The sequence below is a fragment of the Notolepis coatsorum genome (genome assembly GCF_963971535.1).
Source record: "Notolepis coatsorum genome assembly, chromosome: 1".
Taxonomy (NCBI): Eukaryota; Metazoa; Chordata; class Actinopteri; order Aulopiformes; family Paralepididae; genus Notolepis; species Notolepis coatsorum.
This window is the reverse complement of record NC_140165.1, coordinates 182,079,780-182,106,379: the sequence shown is the minus strand read 5'-3', so window position 1 is coordinate 182,106,379 and position 26,600 is coordinate 182,079,780. Positions and strand designations below refer to the sequence as shown.

The following is a 26,600-nucleotide window of genomic DNA, read 5'->3' as shown; positions in this document are numbered from 1 at the left end:
CCTGTCACTAAAAATAAGATAAAATTAAACAAATGGTAACTTATGTGTGTGTGTGTGTGTATGTATATGTCTAAATGTACTGTTAGATGTTTCAGTTGTCTTTTAAATAGGGCTGTCAGTTTATCGTGTTAATTAGATAAATTAATTACACAGCAAATTATCGTGTTATGAAAATTAACTCAAAAAATATCTATTTTTTTATTATTAATATTTTTTTTTAAATCTCATTCATTCCATAAGAACGTAGAATACACATTTACAGACTTTTTTTTTAATATGGTCCATTTGCATGTTCTTGGTATCTGATTCTAGGGACATCTATGGATCTCAGGGAATGTATTCCCAGTGTCAGAAATACTGTGTCAGTTACTAGGCTTGAGTAAATTGTAATGAACCAAATGCGAATATCAATAAAAAATGTATTATCTTTGACTGTGAATAACACCATGATAAAATTGACCAGACCTGAAAAATCTAAGCAAATGAATAAATGGAAGATGATTAAACAGAAGGTTTTGTAGATACAGTACTGAATTCTGCCATCCGGACACATGCCATTTGAAATATGATTATAGAATATCAGGCCTAAAATGGTTATGCGATTAAAATGTGATTCATTAGATTAATTAATTACAAATCCTGTAATTAATTAGATACATTTTTTTAATCGCCTGACAGCACTACTTTTAAAGCTTGCTTTAGTTTGTGTTTTAGCAATCTGTTCTGGAAGTGAATTCCATGCAACCATGGCTCGATACAGCACTGTGTGTTGCATTGATTGTGTTCTAGCTTTAGGAACTGTATAGCGACCTCTGGTGGCATGTCTCGTGTGGTATGCATGTATGTATGTTAGAGCTGAGTGTTAGTAGATTATATAAACAATTAGCATATTTCAATACATTAATATTTCAAACAAAAACAAGGAGTGATGCTGTCAGCCTCTCTGTGACTTTCCTCCAGGAGAGCTTGACATGCATATTGTTTACACTAGACCTTAGTGCAGGGCCGGACTGGGGAAATAATTCATACCGGGAGATATAGCGCGAAATATAGCCCCAATCAGGCTTTTTAAGTGGGGGGTCTGTGGGTCCCCCACCCGGAAAACTTTAGTTACAAAGACTTAATTTCCTGCATTCTGGTGAATTTTAGTGCATGTGAATCACAAACTAATGAGCCAACAATTGCTTAGTACAATGTACTGTTATGAACCTCAAATAAAACTGTTGTGGCACTAGCAATGGTACTCTCTCCCCTTCAAAAAGAAAAAAGCAAGAGCACAACATATTTTTCTATTTACTATTATAATACAGTTAACCACTCTCTCCACCTATTCAAACAAGGCAAGAGCACAATACCATATTCACTTTACTGATGCACTACCCATCAACAGTTAAAATAGCCCTTTACACAAACATTAAATAACAGACCTTTCATTACAATACTATAATAACAGTAGCCACTACCAGAATAGTGACACATGTATCACGTGTGGTGAGCACACGCATGCATGCACAATGAAGACAGAAGATTGCGTTGTCTCAATCATTTTAACTATAAAATGAGCTCAAAGTATGAGCTCACTGACTGAAATTTCCAACAAAAAGCATCAATTGTCAAATAATATTGATCACATTAACTAGACTAGATGTTTTTGAGGAAATTAGAAAGGGAACAACAACTTAACCCTTGTGTCTGATCAGATTCTTATTTTTTTGATAACTTTTCAGTGATTATGTTTGTAGCCAATGTGGCAAAGGTGTGTAATCTTTGGAATTATCTTGGAATTATTTTGACTCTCTCTTTCATAAATTGTTTATTCAACTTCAGCCCCAATCATAACCACCACATATTGTTTTTTGTAATGTCAGATTTAACAACTCCTTTTGGGAGTGTGCCATCTGCCATTCCATTCGCCGCCTCCACGGTCAATCAGTTGTATCGCCTGGTCCCGCCTCCACCAATCACAAGCGGCAGCACGGCTCCATTGTGTGTGTGTGTGTCCGCGTGAGGGAGAGAGAGTCAGATAGTTCTCCAACTCTGTAGCAGACAGTGAAATCCTGGTTGTTCCTCACCCACCTGGTTATCTAAAAACTATCGCGCCGCGCCGCCGCCACAACTAGAAACAATGGCCTGGCAAAAAATAAAAATAAAAAAAAGTATAATAAAAAAAATATATAATATTTTTTTTTTTATATAATTTTTTTTTTTTTTTATCTGTGGAGGCCAGGCCACCGGGAAAACTCCCGGTGCTCCCGATGGCCAGTCCGGGCCTGCCTTAGTGTGCATCGAAGGGCCAGCCGACCTGCTCTGTTCTGAGCCAGCTGCAGCTTTCCCAGATCTTTCTTGGTCGCATTTGACCAGATCAGTGGCCAATAGTCTAGAATGATGTGATAGAACTAGAGTCTGGATGACTTGTTTGGTCAATTGTGGTGTCAGAAAAGCCGAGCACCTTTTTATAACGGATATATTCCTCCCCATCTTAACAACAACAGAATCTATATGTCCCGTCCACGACAACTTACAATCTAAAATAACACCAAGAAGCTTTGTTTCCTCTACTTGCAGCTACATTGTTTAGCATCAGGTTCAGCTGAGGTTTAGAGCTCAATGAATGATTTGTACCAAATGCAATGCTTTTAGTTTTTGTTATGTTTAAGGCTAGTTTATTGCTGGTAACCCATTCTAGTACTTTTTGCAATTCTTTGTTCAGGGTTGCAGTGATTTCATTAACTGTGGGTGCATTCATATATATTGTTGTATCATCAGAATACATACGCATATGCTTTTTTGAGAGCAAATGGAAAATCATTAGTGAAGATAGAGAAAACTCAATTGTTTTCTATTGGAGCTTTCTATGCATGATAAAGCGGTTGGAGCAAAACCATAATACATGAATTTATTCAATAATAGTTTGTGGTCAACCACATCGAAGGCAGCACTAAAATCTAACAATATTGCTCCCACAATGTTCTTTTCATCAATTTCTTTCAGCCATTCATCTGTCATTTGTGTAAGTACAGTGGCTGTTGAGTGGCCCTCTCTATAACCGTGCTGGTAGTCACTTGTCAGATTGTTAACAGAGAAGTAGTGTTGTATTTGGTCAAATACAAAGTTTGTTAAGAACCGGTGACAAGCTTATTGGTCGGCTGTTAGAGCCAGTAAACTAAGGCATTCCTAGCTCATTATAGGTAGTGGAATGACTTTAGCTTCTTTCCATGTTTGGGGGAAAAATATCATTCCATTCCATTCCATTCAAGGCTCAGATTAAATAGATGGCAAATAGGAGCAGCAATATGATTAACTACAATCAAAATAGCTTTCCATCCAAATTGTCGATACCCGGTGGTTTCTCATTATTGATGGATAGCAACAATTCTTCCATCTCCTCTATACTTACTTTACACAGTTCACAGGTGCAGTTTTTGTCCTTCATTATTATATCTCACAGCTAGATGTTGGCATTCCCTGCCTTAATGTACTCACTTTACCCATAAAATAATCATTAAAATAATTGGCAATGTCTAAAGGTTTAGTAATAAACGCCCCTTCTGATTCAATGAAGGATGGTGTTGAATTGGTCTTTCTGCCCATAATATTATTGAAAGTACCCCAGAGCTTTATGCTTTCATGCTTTATATTATTTATCTTAGTTTCATAATACATTTTCTTCTTTTTCCTATTCAGTTTAGTCACATTGTTCCTTATTTTACAATATGTCTGCCATTCAGATGAACTGCCAGACTTAATTGCTGCCACTTTTGCTTTATCTCTCTCACCCTACATTTCTTTAGCTCCTCATCAATCCACAGTCCTGACAGTTAGCTTCCTGACAGGAGTATGTTTATCAATCAACTATGAGCATTTTAGAAGCTGTGGTATCTGCGTCTACAATATTCTATGATAATTTTAGCCTTTTCTAGTTAAACTCTATATAATAACTATAATAATAATAATAATAATAATATATTATACCACGCCTTTACCCCTCCATAGTGTTGTCGGTTGATTTTGATTGATTTTGAATTGATTTTGAAATAGATTTTGAAGTGATAATTACTTAACTATAATCGTACTATAAAAATATCATAACATGGCCTCCCTAGTGGTAATTAGGCTGATATGTACTGTGGCTACACTGTAAGAATATTTCCTATGTCTACACATACCCCATGTGGTAGGGTATGTAGTATAGGCGTTGTCAATACCTGGAGCTCACATCAAACAGGGGAGTAGGGGGAGGTAGAGTATGTATAGCCCGGTCTGGCAGGGGTGAGTTCTTGTCCAAACAGACACTTCTCCTTGACTCTTCGTTCTTCTACCTATTTCAAACCTCTTTCTATCCCTCTCTCATAAACATAAAGTTAGCATCTGTTTTGTTTAATTAAAAAATATATTGTTTCAAGTTTGTTTATTATTTGTCATAATAAAATACAGAATACTTTATGATGAAATGCTTGTTTTTGTATGAGTGTGCTCATACAGTAACAAAAAAAAGTAATTAAGAAGTAAGTAAAAAGTAAGTAAAGGAATGTTCAGTCAATATACATATATACATACAATACAGAGTAAAATGAGTAACAGTGAGGTACAATGCAGAAATGAAATGAGGTACAAAACTTAGGGTAAGGTGCAAATGAGGTATGAATGTAGTGCAAATCTCTTTAATAATAGATAAATATAAAGTGTGTTAAAGTGTCTAAAGTGAGTGGTAAGGTGAGTGTTTGTTTAAAGTGAGTGTGTACATGTGGATGTGTGTGCAGTGAGTGTAGATGATGGGATGTTACAGTACATAGTGTCATTGTCATTGAGCATCCTGATGGCCTCATTGCTTTTACCAAACGGTTTGTGCGTTTTGCGAATCTGATTGGCCACTGACGTTTCTGGTCATGTGACATGTGCGCCCAATCGTTTGACGGCAAGTTCTTTGGACGGTTAAGCTTAGGCGCTCTTTCGAAGTTGGTTAAGGTTAGAGTTTGTCTTAGAGCATGGCGATAGAACGCCAGCCCTGATTCCAAACTCTAACCTTAACCAACTGCGAAAGAGTCGCCTAAGCTTAACCAGTGATAAACTAGGCGTTAGGTTGTTTGCAGGCTGTTCGACGCGGAAATGGGCTAAGACACTGCTCGTCATGCGATTGGGCGCACATGTCACATGACCAGAAATGTGCGTGGCCAATCAGAGCGCAAAACGGGAACGCGGAAACACGAACCGTTTGGTAAAAGCATAGACACATCCTGATGGCCTTGGGATATAAGTTATGGCTTTATTGTTTTAAAATCCCAATAATGTTGTGGGTCCCCCAGAAGTGAACACTACACACAATATATATTGAGTTTGAAAACTGACTGACCTGAGTCTGACACTGACTGAGCTTCAACAGCTCAGAGAAGCTAGCATGTTGCATTGTCCAAATTTAAAGTGGCCCATGTTTTTGTTTTTAAGTCTACCGGTCTTCATCCAAACATAGATCAGTGTATAGGACATTAACCACCAAATCACCAAAACGGTTTATGTATTATGTTATCTGACAAAGTGCTGGACAGTGTTTTTGGGGCCTTTATCAAAGTGGCTGAGGTGGTTTACTATTGTACAGTAGGTGTCACAACCTGGCAGAGACACAAGATTAAAGGAGTAAAAATAGCCTTGTTGGTGCTGTCTGTGAGGTCACACTGGGGTGTTTGGAGAAGGGTCACAGCGCTTAGTGGCACGTTTCTCACAGTTTTGATCTGTGTGCTACTGGAATAAATACATGCGTGTTCTTTTCAGAGATGGCCATAACCATAAAATTCACTGTAGCTGCACTCGTGAAAAAGTACCATGGTAGTATTTCAGTTATACCATTGTATAAATAATTGACCATTCTATTACCATGGTAAATATAGCGTATCACCATAGTACCACTTTTGTACATAAATAATACCATGGTATTATAAGCAATAAGCCACAAGGTGATTTTAGAACAGTTAGGGGCGTGGTCGCTAAAACCCCTTTAGCTGTTCTAAAATCAGGTCCCTTTTATAATTCATTTTATATTTGGACTGAACCTTTGTGTTCTCAATAGATGAAGTTCAATTTGTGAGGAAAAAGAAAAAAGTTCCATGATTGCATTGAAAAGAAAAGGCAAATATGATATTTGAAAATATGATAAGTATTTCAGGTTTCATGAAATAAACACAGCAACAAAAAATGTAATAATCTATTGATAACAAATAATCATTCTTCTGCCAAGCAATGTACTGGTAGTTTTTCATCAGTTAGAAAGATAATGTTATGCTAGCTGGCATTACAGTCACTGCGTTGCATACGGTTGCAAACAGTGAATATAACACAAATTTGATCCACATTGTTTGATTGATTGAAACCTTTATTTATTGTTGACACACACATCAAGTGATTAGAATGCCCCTTTCATGTTTCATATATATGGAAACAAGACTGACAACAGCGTAAGCAGCCAGCAATCAATCAATGTATCAAAATGCCTTATTCTTTTTTTTTTATTATTATTATTCATGATAAATATTAAGAAATCAGCTAGTATCCTAGTTATGTCAAGCAATTTTATCCAGATAATAGATATGTACAATAGCAAGCTGAATGAGTAGGAACAAAATTACCAAACAAACCATCTTATCTAGCTACAATGATGAATGAAGCATCTAACATTAAATAAGATTGCTTATTAAGATTGCTATTATGATTGACACAATATTATTTTAGACTAAGATGTCTTTTCTCTGTTTGTGTTTCAGATTACCTATGTTCTCCAGATCAAAACGTCCACATGATCGACTTCACCAGGTTCAAGATCCGCGACATGGAGACGGGCACTGTCCTATTTGAGATTACCAAGCCCCCCAGGCCAGGTCAGCTCCTCACAGCTCCACCACCATCAGATAGTGAGCTAAGGTGTTGGGTAGTCCCATACACATATTAACTACAGTAAAACCTATAGTATTCCTGTTTAAAAAGTTATATATCAGTTCTGTGTCGTTATGGCTTGCTCAGCACCTGTCTGCATATATCTCGCTTCAGCGTATATACACTGAATAAAAAATTCCACCATGTACCTTTACATGCCAGCATTCATCTAACCACACCCCCATCCGCTTACCTACATAAGCAGGGGTGGGGCCACACACTCATCTCCTTCTCAAATTTCATCCACAGGAAGTGCCTGCTCACATGCCCACTTGACGTGGAGAAAAATATTTAGTCTGAGGAAAGGAAAACAGGAACAAGGAGATACGTTGACATCATATCTTTATTTTCTCTCTCACTATTTTTCGAGAAAATACGGCGATATTGTCTTCGGAGTGTCTGGATCATTCCGACCTTCAACGGCTTTTTCGTATTAGGAGCTCACGCCGCTGACATGCTTCCCAGCTACAGTCATCCTTGCTGCGGCTGGATGGGGTTACCCTCCGGCAACACAGCTGGACTGTAGGACGCACCGACTGTTGTGAGAAGCGGTTGTTTCCAGGTTGGGTACGTACTGTTTTGCTTGCGAGCTCTGGTTGTTGTTGATGCTGTGGGGGTTAGCTAACAATTTACGAAACGCCGACTCCAGGCTAGGGTCCTCTGCTCGGCTTAAACGGCGGTCGGAGGATCTTGGTCTGACGCCCATGATGGTTAATCTAGTGGGCCGCGACTAGGTTCTGGTGATCCCAGGATTCTCGAGCGGATGCTTCTCTGTCCCGTGCAGGCCCCATCTTTCATATACAAATGAAAGTATACCCTAACGAGGAAATGTGGGCATAGGATCTTCTTTATCGGGAGTTCCATGCTCAAAGGGCCCCGCTGTATGTCTGGATCACCGTTGACAACTGTGTTCTGACACTCTTTTTCTTTTCCCTGTTAGGGGAGGGATTGGGACAGCGGCCTGTCTGAAGTGTGGCTTGTTATGTCATTGTGTACAGTTCAGGTGATAGCTGCTTAGCTTGCGTGCTAGTTTGTGGACTACTGTGTTAGCCAGTCAGCTGTTAGCTGCGCAGCTGTTAGCTGCGGCGTTAGCTCGCTGTGTTTACCAGGCTAGTAATCGTTAGCTTGTTGCTATCAGCCGAATGGCTGTTAGCTTAATGCTACACTGTTGAACGTTTTCGGTGACTATAACATGCCTTAAACACTCTGACTACGACGTCATCTTTGACAGAGGATGTTAGTCGAACCTCCCGGGAGCCCGGCCGGCGAGGACTGCGTCAACATGGAGAACCGTAGCGGCTGGGTGGCGCAGCGACGCTGCCCTTGTCGTCAACACAGGAATGCTGTGTTCAACGTCGGTGCCCCGTTAGCCAGATTGCAGTTCGCTTGGCCTGCGCTCAGGGTAGGAAGGTCCCGACCGGACCTTAAACACTTCTTCTTTCCTTCCCTTCTAAATGTTTTGTAATAACGATGTTTTCCAAAACGGGTGTGAATTGTCTTGTCACTGGTATGGCTTCTCTCTCCATAGAAATCGGGTTGTTGTTTTACATGTGTAAAAATGATCTGGTTAGTTGTGTTGAGAACATGTGTGTTCATGTACCGTGAACTCACAACTAAGGGGGTTAATTAACCTATAAAGCTATGCTTAGTGACATATGAGTGAAGAATGAATTATTTTCTCAGCCTGTAATGACAATGAACAGTGTGTTCACATATTAACAGGGTTACCTGTTCAACTTGGCCGTATCAAGGGTATGGTAGGAGGGGTGATCCCCCCGGTTTCCCTGGGGCTTCCCCACCCTCCTCTCAGACATGTTGTTTACAATATATTGTGTCACTGTGTTTGTGGGGATACGATGTAACCCTTAGTTTAATTGCTGGGGTTGTGCTAATCGCTTGAGAAACTATATTTTCCTAAAGAAAAGATTGTTTGGTTGCTTATCGTGTGTGCTTAGCAAGGCCTGTGGCCAATACATAATCGAGGATTTTGTATTCTCTCGTTATGAAAAACGGCGTTCCTCTGTAGCAAGAGTGTACTTGCCATTTTTTGTTGTGATAAAGGGTTGTGTGTGTCTTGTGATCTACAACTGGGTTAGGTTTGGCCACAGAAGCACATGTGTAAGTCTGGTACCGGGGCTCTTAAGGGGGCCCTCTCTATTCTGTGTTTTTTCCTTAGTAAAAATCAGATAGCAGGTTAGCACATGAGCTGTGTGAAGCTGTTAGACACTTCATGTAGCTGACTATGACTGTGTCATGCTCTTTTTTGTCATTACATCGTATCATGGGTGTGGGGTCGTAAAGGGGTGAACTGGTAATCCTTTCCTCCCCCTTTTTGATTGGTCAGGGGTTAAAACCTCCTGTCCTTCAAGGTTCCTGTCACGTTGCTGTTCGGCATGTTACAGGGTAAGAGGGGGGGGGGGGGGGGGGTTTCCTGGTCCCACGCCCTGGAAGATTGGGCGTGTGCACCGCAGAAATTCCCCCGCCATAGAGTACGTCACTGTGCGCGTCTCTGTTGGTAAGACTTCCGTGAGTTGTTCAGGTCCATGTGATGGATCTGTTTCAGGGAGTTGTCAGAGCTCCTCCTCACGAAGCTCCTCCTCTGGCCTTCTGTGAGTTAGGACTCTCTTTCCCTGTGAGGGAGCCTCCTCAGAGTTCAGAGCCTCCTCCCAGATTGTCAAGGTGGGTAGAACTTCAAAAAGGAGTTCTGCTCTATTGTGTGTGTATTCGATTCAATTCGATTATTGAGTGTGTATTGGTTCAGTGCCTCCTCCTCGGAGAGCCTAACCCAAATATTACATAGCTCAATGTTGCAATATATTCTTTTCAATCTATACAGCTCGCATGGGATGTCTCTCTCGGGATTTCTGTCTCCTCCCTATGGCGAGGATGATGGGATGTAAAAATGTAAAAAAAATTACCCTCAGCTGCGTCACGTGGGATTCATGTCAGTCTGTGTTTCTTTCTTTTTTGAATAAAAAGAGGAAGGTACATGAAGCACGACGGCTCCGTGTCGTTCTCCCAGGCGACTTGGAGGAACAATGTTTGGTGTCTTGCTAGACTATCCATTGATGTGTTTGGGTCTCGACGCATACATAGTGCTGGCTCGGTGTGTTTCTGTTAAAGAATCACACAGGGGCTAAGTGCGCCTTGGTTGCTTGTTAAAACAGCGTTTTTATAGGGCAACTGGGATGGAGTTTTGTCTCTTCCGAGCGCCAGTTTACTAGGTTGTCTCGATGAATTCTCGTTCATATCTGGGGGATGTTAACGGAATAGATCAGAACATAGGTAGAGGGGTCTCACGCCCTTGGGGTGGGCCACTGAGCACGGTCCAAATAGGACCGTCTGGGTGGCGCCCTCTTTTCATGTTTTAGATCGACACGCATACCTACCCCCTCTTCTGGAGTGGGCATGTCGGCGTGGCTAGGACACGGGACTGGTCTGGTCGCGCTGGTCCAGGTCAGTTAACCCGTTGTCCGCCGGGGATGCAGATCTGCTGTTCTGGTACCCTGAGGGACTTGTGCTTTTTTCGGGGGGGAAAATGCCGGGTCGGTCCGGGTGTCACTGGGTTCGGCGCTATGGCGACCCTTTGTTGGGTACATGTTGTACTCTGCACTATCGTAATGGCTTACGGCCATACCAACCTGTACACGCCCGATCTCGTCCGATCTCGGCCGCTACGCAGGTTCGGTCCTGGTTAGTACTTGGTTGGGAGACCACCTGGGAATACCAAGTGCGGTGTGCTTAGGGCTGGTTCTCCATTCTTTTCGCTCCTCTCTCACGCGTGGCGAAGAGGGGGCTGTTGGGGTGGTCTTGGACCTCCTCTGGTAACCCTGTGCTTCCCGTGCCGCCGGGCCCGGTCCGAAGTAAAGTTTCGTTGATACCGTAGGCCTGGGTTAACCTTTTGAGTGCTTACGGCCATGCTGACTGCCTGTTCTGCAGGGTCAGTGTGCCAGGCGGTGTGCTATTGGGGGGAAAGGGCCCGCTCTTGGAGGGGCCTTATCGCCGAATACGCTGGCGATGTGGGGGGTGGTGTCACTGAGTGGCCACCTGGTGGTGTCTTGATGCGTGGCGTAATTGACCTCTCCGGGCCCCCTTTTTCAGGGGATCCAGTCCATTCAGTGGGTATGGGTCTTCCTTCGCGCTCCGCTGCTATGGCCTTGCCACGGGGTTGGGTTTGCTCTTGACCCCGTGATTTTGGGGGCAGTAACGAGGTTGTTCCTTCCGTTCGTTCCCGCGTGGCATGCGGGTTGTGCGTGTGTGTAGTCGTGGGGTCAAGCCACGGTCTGCTCACCCTGTGCGTTGAGTTGCTTGAGTGCCTCTTCGCACGGTCGGATCCGTCGCCCTCCCGTGAACCTCCAATAGGGGGGGTATCCTCCATTAGGGAGGGTCGGGGGGGCTCGGTCCTCCCCGGTCTGATGGTTGTGGGGGGCCTCAGCGGGGTACATTTGTCGGGCTATGGCTCCCGCTCAGCCCCTGTCATGCAGACAGGTGCTGAGCAAGCCATAACGACACAGAACGAAGGGTTATGTATATGTTCGGTCCTGGTTAGTACTTGGTTGGGAGACCACCTGGGAATGCGGCCCTTGATTTTTCATTGTGGTGAAATTTGTTGGGAAGGAGATGAGTGTGTGGCCCCACCCCTGCTTATGTAGGTAAGCGGATGGGGGTGTGGTCAGATGAATGTTGGCATGTAAAGGTACATGGTGGAATTTTTTATTCAGTGTATATACGCTGAAGCGAGATATACTGTATGCAGACAGGTGCTGAGCGCACCATAACTCACAGAACTGGGTTATATACATAACCCTTCGTTTTCAAAGGAACAATGGACCTCATGGACTACGAACAAATATTTTCGTAACTCCACTTGCGAACTTCCCGGGTACATTTTGGCATGATCGAAGAGTTTATTTTCGGAAATTCATTCGTAGCTACGAACAGGATTTACGAAGGCAGAAAGGAGATAGGACAGACTGGTGTGCAACAGTGTTCTTAAGGGCTTGATTTGGGAGAAATCATTGGCTATTGCATTCACGTCGATTCTACAGACATCCTCAGAGTTAAATAATTATAATAATAAATACGACAATATTTGTATCATTAACAATTACGTTTTACATTTATAGTCATGACCCATTGTACCCATGTACCCATTCTGCAATCTGTTAATAAAGTTTTCATTCATTCATTCATTCATTCATGACTCAACGAGGCATCGTAATGTAAAAAAATTAAAGCACTACACAAACACTGCAAATGACAGTGAATAAATAAATAAATAAGAACTAAACTCAATCGCACAAATATAGCTATAGTGGAATAGACTATTAACTCATTCCCCCCCCCCCCAACAACGTTCATATACGTTATTGGGCACCATCCTTTGAACGCCAACCACGTATATATACGTTATTTGATCGTTTTTCCTTTTTTCGATATTTTTATTCATTATTCATCCAGGGACCTTGGTGTTACCATAGGGAATGAGTCTTGAGATTGCAAAAGTCCAATACCGCTGCCTGGTAGGATGCGACCGGTATTGCACATCCTTTGAAACTCTGTGTATTGGGCTGTGCGTTGATTATATTTGTCCGGGCGGACTTTTCTACTAACCTGAACCTAGGGCTTCACCCGATCGCATTGAATAGTTTTCGGGACTCCCGATTAATTATGCTGTGGTGGGTTATGTCGTCGACCAAATGGACATACGATCTACCAGATGGCGATCAAATAATTGGAATATTCTTTTTGGAATCCCACCGGCGGCGGCCACAGGTAAGAACAATTTGACGTAAATTTCAGCTTGATCGTGCAAGGTTTTCATAGCCATCCCCCTGATCAGCGTATGTTGTGGTAATAACAAATGCCGTTATTGGCAATCAATTAATCAGAAACGACCCCCCCCCCCTTTCATGCATTCATGATGAAACATAACATCATATGCATTTGATTTTTTTATTGTAGCGCCAATGGATTTGGTATAATACACGTTGCGGTTTATAAACAGCCTCCCAGGAATTTCCCCGGATCATTCTGAAATAACACTCATATTCACCACGGTATAAAACGGCATCTTGAACGGAAGGTTCTTACTGTCAAATTACCATGATATTGTATCCATAGCTATAATATAAAATATAGATTTAGCTCTACAAACAACGTGAAAGTGTGTAATGAAAAGCTGGTTGTGGCTAAACAGGCCGGGGAATTCCAATGGCCGGGAATGAGTTAAAGTGCACTGGCTTCCCATTGCTGCACGAATCCGCTTTAAACGAGCATAGCAGCATTATGGGAAATGCACTTACTGAGTCCATAGAAAATAGATACCAATTTCCTCTCTGTGCGTTCAGTATAAAGCTATTTGGCTGCAAGCTGGCCTAGCTTAGCACAAATGAATGGAAGCGGATATGGACCACTAGCCTAGCTGTTGGCCAAAAACACCCCTTCCAGAGTTTTAAGCTAGGCTAGTGGTCTGTATCCACTTCCATTCATTTGCACAGAGAGGCAATTGGTATCCATCCTCCATCTGACTCTGGAGAAGATGGTAAGTGCATTTCCCATAATGTTGCAGTGTTCCTTTAACCTCTTAAGCCCGGAGCCCTATTTTCTGAAAATCCACCTAAAATACATACCTAAGTAAATGGAATATTGCTCCACTTCTACAAGGTCCATTTGCATGTTCTTGGTATCTAGGGACATCTATGGACCTCACTGAATGTATTCCCAGTCTCAGAAATATTGTGTCTATTACTAGGCTTGCTTAAATTGTGATGAAACAAAGGAGAATATGAATTATGATTTTTCTTTGCATCTTTGACAGCGAATAATACCAGACATGAAAAACTGCCACTGAGCTCGTTCAGTACCTTCTTGAGATCACGTGTACAAAGAATCTAAGGAAATGAATAAAGGGAAGATGATTCAACAGAAGGTTTTGTAGATACAGTACTGAATTCTCCCATCCGGACCAATGCAATTTGAAATATTATTATAGAATAGCAGGCCTATAAATGACTTTATTATAGCCAATTCGCACATTTATGGATTGGGCCAAATCTTCTCTTTCAAATGGGCGAGTTCACTTTGGATTTAGTATCACCAGGCGTGCATGAAGAACAGATAATGAAATCTACTGTATGTACAGTAGGTTTTTTTTATTCTTACAAGAGCTCCGCCATTTTGAAACAAATTTCAAATCGGATGGTTGCTAAATGCTCAAAATATGGGAGACAAACTAACTGCGCTCCAATATATGCCAATAACGTTCAGTTTTGTGGTATATAATCCAGAAAAATAAAAAATTATAATCAGGAAGACATTTGCTTGCAGAAAGCTAGAAGCCTTTGGGAAGGGTAGTTTAAAAAAATGCCACCGCTCATTGAAAGCTCTGGATGTCCTCTTCTCAAAATGACTCAAAATGACTACATTCACTGATGGCCGGTAATTCAGAATGGTCGATTTCCGCAACCACAACAAAAAAATTTTTTAAACAAAAATCTCACTAATAATAACACTATTGACACTATTCATCAACAAACGTATTGATGAAAATATACATTATAACTGCTGTTGTGACATGGTTATGATGTTTATTCTTGAATACGTTTGAAAAAAAAAAACGATAATTATGTCAGACAGTCTGGAGAGTTCATTTATGACGTGATGTCATTTTGGGACCAGCACCGGTCCCATCGGGTGGAAGAGGTTAAAGGTCCCCTATCTTATAAATGGCCTTTTCCTTTGGTTTGCATTGTTTTCTAGCGATGTGGGGTTGTACCAACACTAACTAGATGTGAAATCTCTACCCAGTCCCGTTTCTTCAGTATAGCTGAGGCAGGAACCTCCCCCACTGAACTAAGCCATTCTGAATTTACGTCAATCTGTGACGTGTAAGAATACGTGTTAGAACTCTGATCTGCCACCGCCCGCCCACAATCAACTGTGATACGTTTATATGAGCAGCGAGTGGAAATAATGCAGAAGCGGTTTCGACAGCAGGGACCTTCAGCTGTTCCAGTTCCTCAAAAGTGTTTGACAGCATAGCTCCAGAGTGCTTATAAATCCCAGCTTTCCCCCCTGCGCTGTTTCTATGTGCAGTGAAAACTTCAATGCTTCTAAATAAGCTTTGCAACGCACCCTCGTAATGTTAACGTACCGTTAGCCGCTAGCTAGCCAACCCAATCACACAGAGAAGACAGCAGCTTCGCTGGTTAGAATGGGTGGGAAGGATTCGGGGGGGAGCTCTCTCTCTCTCTCTCTCTCTCTCTCTCTCTCTCTCTCTCTCTCTCTCTCTCTCTCTCTCTCTAGGGCTGACCTTCGAATATTTTTTTGGAATTCGAAGCTTCGGGGCCGAGATTCGATTTTAATTCGAAGCTTCGAGATAAAAAATAAATTAAAAAAAAATGTATATACTGTATATATATAATATATATATATTTTTAAAAACAAAAAAATTTATATTGTGGGACTTGTACAGCACTTTGTTCAACTTTGTCAGTGCTGTAAAGTTTAAACCTTTTTAAATCTTAGACAAACAAAACACTTTGCTTTCATGAAATATTGTAAGCCGTCATTTGAGGCTTTATAAAAGCAGCACAATGAACACAAATCTGTCAGTGCCGAGTCCGACCTCATCTTAAATAACAAATAGCATTGCTTGTTGTAGTTAAAAAAGAGAGGCAGAGTTTATATTGCAAAAACAAATATATATATATCATATATATATATATTTTTTTTATAATCAAATTTTATTTTCATATTCGAATCCCATGCCCATCGAACAAAGCTTCGAAGTATTTACGACAGCCCTACATATCACACACCTGCTAGTGCAGGTGGCTGACTGTCAATCAAAGCACATTGCGAGTATGGGCGGAGCCCAGCCAAAAACAGCTTGGAGTCTGGAAGGGCAGAAAGTGGTGCACTAAAGTACTTGATTAAAAATACATAACGATGAATTTTATTGAAAAAAACGTACAGATGTGTTCCATAGACTCACAGGAAATGTGTTAAAATTGCCCAAATAGTGAAAAATAAAGCAAAATATGGGACCTTTAACTCATTCACGGCCAGCAGCTATCACCATCTGCACTGTTTGGGGCCAGTGTTAACTCATTCAGCGCCGGACCTATATGACCAAATTAGGTCTAGCACGCCAGCCTTTTGGGACTGATTTTATGATATTTCATGATCTTTGCAGAGCTATTTCTATATTCTATATTATAGCTATGGGGAAATGGTTTGGCTCATTTGACAAACACTATTTGCTGTACAATATGAAAAAAAAAATTCGTTTCTACATGCCTTCGTTCGTTCACAATTCCAAGCTAAACATTGTAAACATTGACTGAAATCGAGGCTCATTTCCTGCAAAGGGCGCTAAATGATCGAACACGTCTATAACTAATTTAGACTGGTAAATGTCTAGAATCAGACAAAATCATTGAATTACATATTATTCTGTATTCCACTATGACAGATAACAAACTTGAAATGCAGTGAAATTATTATATCGATCAGGTAGGGGTATCTTGTATCGATTACATTATAGGCCTATATATCTATTGCATTCGATCAGGTACAGTAATATTTACAGGTCCTAGGTGTCATGAGCACAAATATATAGTAATATTTGTCAAAAACAACATTGGAGGGGAGGGGGGGGGGTGCTAAATGATCGAACACGTTTATAACTAATTTAGACTGGTAAATGTCTAGAATCAGACAAAAGCATTGAATTACATATTATTCTGTATTCCACTATGACAGATAACAAATTTGAAATGCAGTGAAATTATTATATCGATCAGGTAGGGATATCTTGTATTGATTACATTATAGGCCTATATATCTATTGCATCCGATCAGGTACAGTCATATTTACAGGTCCTAGGTGTCATGAGCACAAATATAGAGTAACATTTGTCAAAAACAACATTGGGGGGGGGGGGGGGAATAAACGAATAAGCTATAACACATTGGCTGTCTGTTATTCCTGTACTGTTAGCTGTTTGAATTAGATTCTGCACGTTCTTCATGGGCGCAACCCAGGGATGCGTTCTTCATGGGACGAGGCTGCCAAAGATTTGAGCAGAAGCGCGTGCACGCACACAGGAATGCGCTGCACTCGCCAACTCACTATAAGTACCCACCTGGGCTACTTTGCATATCAATAGCGCCGGTCGTCAGGTGTGTTAAATACGTTCTCAGATACATTCACACCTAACTTGTGAATGATATGTGTTACATTCCATTCGTAGAGGCAATTAGGCACTGTCTTTAGTCTGTGCTCAAGCGAGGGGACATTTATGCGCATGCGCGGGAGCGCGTGCACACGCCGGGAGCGCGCGTGCACGTGGCGTCATTAGCGTGCGTGCAATCAGAGTTGATATCAGGAACGCACCGCTGGCGCAACCCACATACTCAGCTGTGTTTGCTCTGCACATTTACCTGTGTTCCAGTGTAGAGTCGTCCATACATGGCAGGTACAGTCTGACAAGTATTCTGACATTTTTGCCTTGCATTATAATGTATTCTGTATATTCTAATCTAAGACACACAAGTTATAAAAACCATTGCATTATAAAGTATTCTGTATATAATAAACAAACTTGAAACTTGAAGATGAAGTGAAAAGATTTATTTTTACTTCACAGATGCACAGTATATGCAAATAAGCCGTCAGAAACAATTCAGTTTGTGCATTTAGAACATATTTACAGTACATTTATACATGTAAAGTGCGTTAGTTTTGACCTGGCAAAATGGCCATGGTAAACCACCATTCAGTTTGTGCATTATAACATATTTACAGTACATTTACTGTACTGTACAGGGCCACATAATTTGAGATTATTCATATATCCCAGCCAGGCGTCCTAGAGCCCCACGACTGTGTCCTTGATGTTGTGCATTACAACATATTTACAGTACATTGATACATTTACATGTAAAGTGCGTTAGTTTTGACCTGGCAAAATTGCCATGATAAACCACCATTCAGTTTGTGCATTAGAACATATATTTATGTAAAGTGCGTTAGTTAGTAAAGTGAGGCGTATGTATGCTGTTACTCATCCGGCCGTAAATGTACACATTTACACTGCTAGACGATACAACTATATATACAGATGATCACCAGCTTCCCACAGGACAATGATGAACGGTATTGACAAGCGAGACCACCATTGCTACTCTGAAAGTGGACCAAGAATAGTGTTCCAAATATCTCCATGTTCCAACACCTTTGTTCTGTACAAACAGTACTACCCACTATGCAACCATTCACAGTACTGTTTTATAACCTAGATTGTGAAATACTTACACTATTTACATATTTACAAAACACTATACACTATACTACTATACACTCAGCTAGCATCCATCCACGTATTTCAATCTCTACCATACAAGAGAGATAATACTCAGCTAGCATAATCTCTTTTCGTATGGTAGAGATTGAAACATGAGTCAAGATGCAGGGGAACTTCACACTGTATGCAATATGTTGCTGTTTCCCGTCTGAAGCCTTTCTTCTTACAGACCCGACATTCTCTCGTCGGCTGCTTCTTTTTGGTGGATGCGTACTTCCTCGTAGTATGTGTTGCTATGGTGCCCCCCAACCTGCTCTGCAGATCTCCCCTTGGGGCCCTGGGATCACGCTGCATGCCGGGCTGCCTGCCACCCCCCACCTCCTCGCCCCCACCTCCTCACCACCCACCGCCACCTCACCTGCCACTGCCACTGCTGAGTCTCTTACCACACTGCTCACAAACTGTAGGAGTGTCCTGTGCTGTCCTGCTGGGTGTCTGGCTCTGTACAGAACAAAGGCATTGGACATGCAGATTTGAATCAAATAGACTACAAACTTCTTGGTCCACTTTGCAGTCTTGCGAATACAGGGGTAGTATGCTATATGCTGATCCAACTTGTCAACACCGTTCATACACATATTATAGGCCACCACACATGCCGGTTACAGCACGGCTTCCCTCTCTCTCTGACCTCTCCGCCACACGTGTGAGGCTTCTAAAGTGTCCTAGTGAAAGCTGCTGATCATCTTGACAATCTTTTTGTCTCTCCAGGCCAGGACCATGACCTGGTTGTTGTGCAGGGCCATGGTCTGACCCATCTCAAGGTCAGCAATGTTTACGTGCTTTACAAGCGCCGGTTCTCCGCGGTTCTGCCTCAAGGTACCGCAGACGTGGGTCCTCAATCGTAGGAGCCTGTCAGAGAGGGCCACAGAATTATATAAATTATCCATGTATAATTTGTAGCCCTCGCCAGCCAGCCGTCCTAGGAGCCCTACGACTGTGTCCTTGAGGTTCCCCGCTTCCCCACAATATGGCTGCATTGCAAAGCAGTAACCAGTGCGTGAGTCACAGAGGATATATGACTTGATGCCATATCTGGGGCTTGTAAACCCTGAAGGCTAAGCGGCCACGCCACGCCAGCATTCCCTCGTCTATACTGATGTCCCGGTTCGGTTGAAACAGCTCCTGGAAGCGCGACAAGAGGTGGTCTAGGACGGGACGTACTTTGTACAGTTTGTCACTGGCATCAATCTCCTGGTTGTCGTTGAAGTGCATGAACCTCCAAATTATCTCAAACCTGTTGCGGGGCATTGTGTTGGAGAAATGGTGCGCAAAAAAATGGGATCAGTCGACCAATGTGCATCGCTGGCTTCCGATCGATCCCCGTCAGGAATAATAGTCCAAAGAACCTCTGTAGCTCCTCAACAGTGACAGGCTTCCACACACGTAGCCTTCTACTCACCCGGCCGGGATCGATGAGGGCAATGGTCTGTTCGGCGTACAGGTTGGTTTGATGTGCGATCTGACCAAGGAACTCTTCTGTGAGAAACAGACCCAAGAAGTCAACGGGGCGGTCTGATCTGATTGTGGCTGCATCCTGCAGTGGTACTGGTGTGGCTTCGAAATCGATGTCGGTTGGTACCCAATTGTCTCGCTGCCAGCTCTCCTGGCTCCCACTAGGAGCTGACCTGCTTCTGGCATGAGGCCTCCGGCCTTGTCCCCATCCCCGTCGCATCCCTCGACCTGTAAATTATGCAAATATTACAATAACTAACTAGTCTACCATGTACACCCTATACTGTAGACACACATTCCTATAATACATAGTTAGAAACATTGTGTGTGAGTGAATGAGTCAGTGTGAGAGAGTCAGGCCTAACTTACCCCTCTGCCCAGAAGGCGATGCTTCCACCGTCACATCTGACCCTGTGTCGGAATCTGGCTCTGCGATAACAAAAGGCACGGTCAGCTTTGTCACCTAATGCATTTACAGTTATATCCTACATACAATGTGCAACAATTTTTACACACTATATCTATGAATGGTAAACACAATTTGGGGCTGCAATAAAACGTCACGGTCAGCTTTACACAAAAAAAATGTATCTCACGGCATCTTCATAAAACCAACACACACGCCCGCTCACCTGCACAGACACACACCCCAACAAACCCCAAACATTTCCTTCAGCACACATAAAAACCACTTACCATTCAAATGCATATGTTCAGCCCCTCCTCCCCCACAGTACACATTGCATTCCCCAGGCATTGTTGTTTCTCAGTGTCTTGACGGCGTGGAACACGTCCACAGAACGCTGGTGCTGGAGCATCTCACACACGATGCTGATGGCACAGAAAGTCCCACTGCAACCCCCGCCGTTCAGGCAGTGGACCACGGTACGTCCCTCTGCCACTTGTCCACCTGTCGGATGAGCTTGAGGAAGAAGCGCTTGGGCATGGGCGTGTCTTTGTACATGGGCCAGCCCAGGAACTGGAACTGTTGCACCATCCTGTAGCCGTCCTGGGACCGCGCTGCATTGTAGATGTGGAAAATTCTACTGATGATGTCATCCTCCGGGTCAGCAGCGACAAACTCAACCTGCATGGGTCTGTGGTGATGGACACCGTTCTCCGGCCAGTACTGTGGACACAACTGGGCAGGGTCCACATCATTGAGCATGACGATGGAGGTACAGTGGTAGTCCAGGACCAGCCTCCAGAAGTCCTTCACTGTGTTGGGCAGCGGGTGCTGAGTCACTATGAAGGCAGAGGGCTGCTTGTAACTGTCCATGGCGGCAGCGTTGATGTAATTGGAGCTCTCCCTGTCGATGGTGATGAGGAAGGGCAGGCAGCGGTCGGGCGGCAGGACGTCCATGCAGCGGTTCTTCTCGTGGTTGTGGGTCAGCAGGGCGATGCTGCAGTCTTCCACCTGCAGGGTTGGAGTCACCATGTTCAGAGTCCTGAACTCCTCCTTAATGGGACAGGAGTTAGTCTGGGGGTCTAGGCAGTTCATGTCATAGTAGACCGAGCGAAGCTGATTGGCTGGACAGAGACACGCCTCCAATATGGCGTCATGGATGAAGATGTACTGTTCCTCTGTCTGCACCATATTGACGCACCGTGAGCACATCTCTCTCACGCAGTTGTAGATGATCTCCACACCCTCCCTCTCCGCCATGTCCAGCATGATGTCGATCACGATGAAGCAGAGAGAGAGAGAGAAATGAAGAGGGAGACAGATATATGATTACAGTGATTAGCTTTGACCTGTCACATCAGATAACCTATTTTTGTCAAAGAAAATAACTCTACGACAAGATGCATTGCAATATACAATGAAAGGCATAATGCTATACACACACACACAGTAAGTGTTTTAGGTCAGTGCTAGGTCAGTCTTTTATCGTGATCAAAGGACCACACCTCCCCCTAACAAGTTACATTGGGCGACGAGTATCAAAAGATCGAGCCCAAATAACAAAAGACAAAGAAAACGAATGAAAATGTATCTATAGATAATTAGATAAGTGGATGAATTTAGGTATGCATGCCCATCTGCTCTGAAAACATATCGTGTCCTTGATGTTGTGCATTAGAACATATTTACATATCGGCTGTAGTTTACACAATTACTGGAAAGTTGCATACAGTTGCATAAAGTTACTTGGATCACGAAGACAGCGATTTCCAGGCCAGACACCACCACCACCTTCCGATGCATGATAAGCTATAATAAACGGAAGAATAACGTTAGTTATATCTCGTATATGGCTATCGCGTCCCGCTCTAGCTTTATGAGATATACCTTATCTCCTAGTACCTACTGTACTCCAATACAAACAACTTAATGCACCCATACCTGATCGGGCCCCGCCCCTATGGAGGCGTAGCCTATATAACCATGACTATGGTCACCAAACACCCTTCCTCTATTTTCGTTCCATCATATCAGCTGCGTGCACCGTATGTAACTAGTAGGATGAAAAGATCAGAGAAGATTCATAATGTTGAAAGCTTACCAGAGGATTGCTTTTCCCTGGCTTCTTCGGAGCTTGTTTCAGCGACACATGAGACCTGTGCTGATGGTTCCTCGGCTGACGACGGCAGACCGTGAGACAGCGTGCAAGGTTTGACTAGCAAGTCGGCTTGTACAAAGGTGAGGTCTGTGTCAGTAGGCATCAATGTCGGTGTTGGTAATGCTGTGGAGTATGTTTCGGCGCCAGGGCCGGGGCGGCTTGGCGATCGTTCCACTGCAGTGGATGGTTTCCTGGCAATCCTGGAGCATGCTGTTAACGTTAATGCTGCTACTGCTACTTCTGCTAATGCTGATGTTGACGCTGGAATGTCTAATAATCCCCGCCGCGGGATACCGCTTTTCCCTCCTCTTACCAGCTTCATTGATGAAGGTCAGTCGGTGGTGGATGTGGGGGGTTTCGCTGAGTCCTATTTACCTTTTTTGCAGGTAAAGGGGCTAACAACAGGGTGCAGGCCAGGGGTACCGTGGCTAAGCAGCCAGGTAGCTTTTTTCCTGTGCCCAGGCGGGGATGAACGACGTTCCGCCCGGCCGATGCTTGATAGCGAATCGGCTCGGAGGGTGGCAGTATGGTCAGATGAGTTGTATACTGCTACAGGATGGTATTTAGCGGCGGCCAGTGTTATGGCTCAGCTGGCTAGTTTCCTATCCACAGTGGCGTCGGGTAGTAGGACTTTGGGTCCAGCCGGCATTGTAAACATGGTTCATGTTTGTGGTGTTATGGAGATCTTGACTCAGTCGCAAGCTATAACTGCGGGGAGGATTAGGATGCTATCAACTTTGATTGTTAGGCATGTTTGGTTGGAGCAATCTCCTCTTGGGGAAGAGGATAGGTTTTCTCTCCTCACGACTCCTTTTTCCACAGATAGTCTTTTTGGGCGTTCTGTGGAGGCGCAGGCGGTTGTTGATCTGGGTCCTACACCGCCTCACGCTGTGCAGCCAGAGGTGGGAGCACGGTCTCGTCAACGACTGTGGCGAGATCCTCGACAGGCGGCCATGTTTCCCCCGCCAGTGGTGCCCTGGTTGGAGAGTCAACAGGGTACCGCGAGGCCGACAGCCTTGGCGGCCGAGGGATCGGCCATTTTGGGTGAATTCGAGTTTGGTAAAACAAGCCGTCGTCATTTTGCCGCGAGCAGCCCGCTCCCCGTTCAATCCTCTCTCTGTTACTCACGGAAGCGGGGCTCTGATCGTTCTCCTTTGGCTGCGGGCCGCGAACCTTCATTGAAGCGTATGCGGCCCCATTCTTCACTTCTCATGGGGACAGGGGCTGACACCCAGTTGATGGCTGAGCCTGGGTCTGTCCGTGAGAATGTTCCGTCGCGTGGTTCCTACACCACAGGTTGTGGGTGGGAGGAACCTGGTGTTACAGCTGCCACTAGCTACAGTGGTCAGCTGGGGGACTCGTTGCCTCTTCTGTTGAATGCTCAGCAGGGGTTACCCCGGCTTCGCCTTCGCCAGGCGGGGTATCGCGCTGTTGCCTCCCACTCCCGTCACAGTGGCAGTGGTCTGCAAAGGAGAGGCGAGCGTGATTTGGGTGGTAGCAATATCACTGCAGGGCTTCGGCGTGTAGGAGCCCATGGGGTCCTCATGCCTTGCGTGTCTAGCTGCGGAACAACTCCTCAGCATGCGCTAGAGGGGTGTTCAGGGAGGGGGTGTGTGTCAACAAGTTTGATGACAGCTTCTCCCGTATCAAACCGGCCTTTTCTGTCGGGGTCCCCCCTTGGGTGCGTCGCACAGTGGGAGGGACCGGGCCAACTATCTACTGTTCCTTGCGGCCCAGCGTCAGTTGACGGCGGGTGCGCTGTAGGATTATGTTCACATATGGCGACAGGAATGCCGTCTGAATCGGTGGATGGAGGGAACATTGGAGGGGGGGCTTGTTTTGCAGTTCGCACAACCCCATCCTCCGTTCTCAGGTTTGGTGCCGACCCTATTGTTAGGGTCAGACGCAGTGACAGCCCTGGCCGACGAGATCCAATCTCTGTTGGCGAAGCAGGCCGTCGTTGTGGTCCCGAGAGAGGACGCAATGTCAGGCGTCTACTCCCGTTATTTTCTGGTACCCAAGAAAACAAGGGGGGTCAGACCTATACTGGATCTGTCCGCGTTCAATCGGTTGATTGTAGCGAGACCATTCAGAATGTTGACCGTCAAACTCCTTCTGCTTGCTGTCAGGAGGGGAGACTGGTTCACCTCCATAGACCTGAAGGATGCGTATTTTCACATCCCCATTTACCGTCCTCACAGGAAATTCCTACGGTTCCTGTTTCAGGGCGTAGCGTACGAGTACCAGAGGATGCCGTTCGGTTATTCTCTGGCTCCCCGCACATTCACCAAGTGCGTGGCGACTGCTCTGGAGCCCTTACGTCGTCGGGGGGTACGAGTTCTGTTCTATCTCGACGACATTCTACTCCTCAGTCGTTCGGAGGAGGTTGCCAGGTCTCATACTCGACTGGTGGTGGAATTCCTCACCAGCCTGGGTTTTGCTGTGAATTGGAAGAAGAGTACCCCTCTTCCCAGTCAACAGGTGGAGTACTTGGGCTTGACATTGAGGTCGAGGCCCATGATTGCAACCCTCTCGGAGCGGCGTCGGGGGGTTCTCCGTCACGCGCTCGGGGGTTTCCGTCTGGGAGGGACGGTTACGGCGCTGCAAGTGATGCGTCTGCTGGGCATTATGTCATCTGCTCACACGGTGGTTCCTCTTGGCCTCCTCTTCATGAGGAGGATACAGAGGTGGTTTCTCTCTTTGAGAATAGATCCGGTGAGGGACAAATGGAAACGGTTGACGGTTCCTTTGTCGATATGGGGAGATCTCGCCCACTGGAGGAGGCTGGGTATCCTCGCCATTGGGGTCCCCATAGGCAGCAGGCGCTCACACGTCACGGTCTTCACCGACATCTCTCTCACGGGTTGGGGAGGGAAGTGTCGGACCCATGCAGTGGGGGGCAGCTGGACAGGTCATGCTGGCCCGGCTACCCTGCATATCAATGTGTTGGAGTTGAAGGCGGTCCTCCTGGTCCTCAAACGGTTCGACCACCTGGTGGTAGGCGAACACGTTTTGGTCAGGACGGACAGTATGACGGCGGCGGCGTATATCAACAGGCAGGGTGGGACTCGTTCCATCCACCTGCTCCGGGCGGCGGCCGAACTGTTGCTATGGGCATCCTGCAGGCTGCGCAGTCTGAGGGCGCTCCACGTTCCTGGTACAGAGAATATGGCGGCAGATATGATGTCTCGGGGCGGTCCTTGTTACGACGAGTGGGAACTCCGCCCCGACATAGTCAGACAGATCTGGGATCGGTTCGGGGAGGCCTCGGTAGATCTGTTTGCGTGCCGACGCTCTCACAAGTGCCCCTTGTGGTTCTCGCTCAGTCGAGCAGATCATCCCCCCTTGGGGGTGGATGCCTTCTCGACCTTTCCATGGCCGCCCGGTCTTCTGTACGCCTTTCCTCCTGTACAGCTGTTGAGTCAGCTGTTGGAGCGGATACGGAGGGAGCACAGGGTGGTGATCCTGGTCGCGCCGGACCAGGGCACGGCAGTGTGGTTCCCGGTCTTGATCCAGCTTCTGGTCGCTCCTCCTTGGGTCATTCCGTGGTCAGCGACGGCCCTCTCACAGCACGACGGGTCACTGTTCCAGTTTCCGGTGTTGGGCCAACGCCTGTTGGTGTGGCTGGTGGGAGGGTGAGTCTGGAGAGGATGGACCCCTCGGTGGTTGATACCATCCGGTGTGCGCATGCTCCCTCCACTGTCGCGGTTTACGCGGGCAGATGGCGTGCGTTCAAAGAGTGGTGTAACGGGGGGGCTGGGACCCAGTCTCCTGCCCCCTGGATGCTGTCCTGAGTTATCTCCAGTCTCTTCTTGATAGACTGTCGGCTTCGACGGTGAGGGTATATGCGGCAGCTATATCCTCCTATCATGAGGGTATTGAGGGGACTGTTTTGTTCATCCACCCTCTTGTGAAGCGTTTCCTGCTTGGCGCTCGACGCGTTAAGCCGGTGCAACGCTCCTTGGCTCCGACTTGGGATCTTCAATTGGTCCTCGGTCGGTTGTCCTTGGCCCCGTTTGAGCCGCTCGAGCAGGCGCCGTTGGGGCAGCTGTCTTTCAAGACCGCGTTCCTACTGGCTGTCACTTCCGCTAAACGCGTAGGTGAGCTCTGTGCTCTCTCGGTACGTCCAGAGTGCCTGTCTTTTCGGGCCGATTGCGGTGCCACTCTGCGACCTAATCCTGCTTTCGTGCCTAAAAATATCCGGAGTTCCTTCCGCTCCCGGGATATTGTGGTTCAGGCGTTTCGTCCTCCTCACGCCAGTGAGTTGGATGCGGCCCTTCACCTGTCA

General features: G+C 45.1%; 1 protein-coding gene across 4 annotated transcripts in view; it reads left to right on the top strand.

Moving 5' to 3' along the window:
* Positions 1-26,600, top strand: part of unc119a1 (unc-119 lipid binding chaperone a1) — a gene marked incomplete at both ends in the record, with an annotated part of 288,649 nt that overhangs the window by 221,400 nt on the left and 40,649 nt on the right. For 2 of the 4 annotated variants that reach the window (XM_084312434.1, XM_084312432.1), the window contains one exon: positions 6,753-6,866. In XM_084312434.1, coding sequence (XP_084168560.1) covers positions 6,753-6,866 — 114 coding nt within the window. Of the gene's footprint in view, positions 1-6,752; positions 6,900-26,600 lie in introns of all 4 variants that reach the window. The other 2 variants (XM_084312433.1, XM_084312431.1) reach the window with 1 other exon arrangement.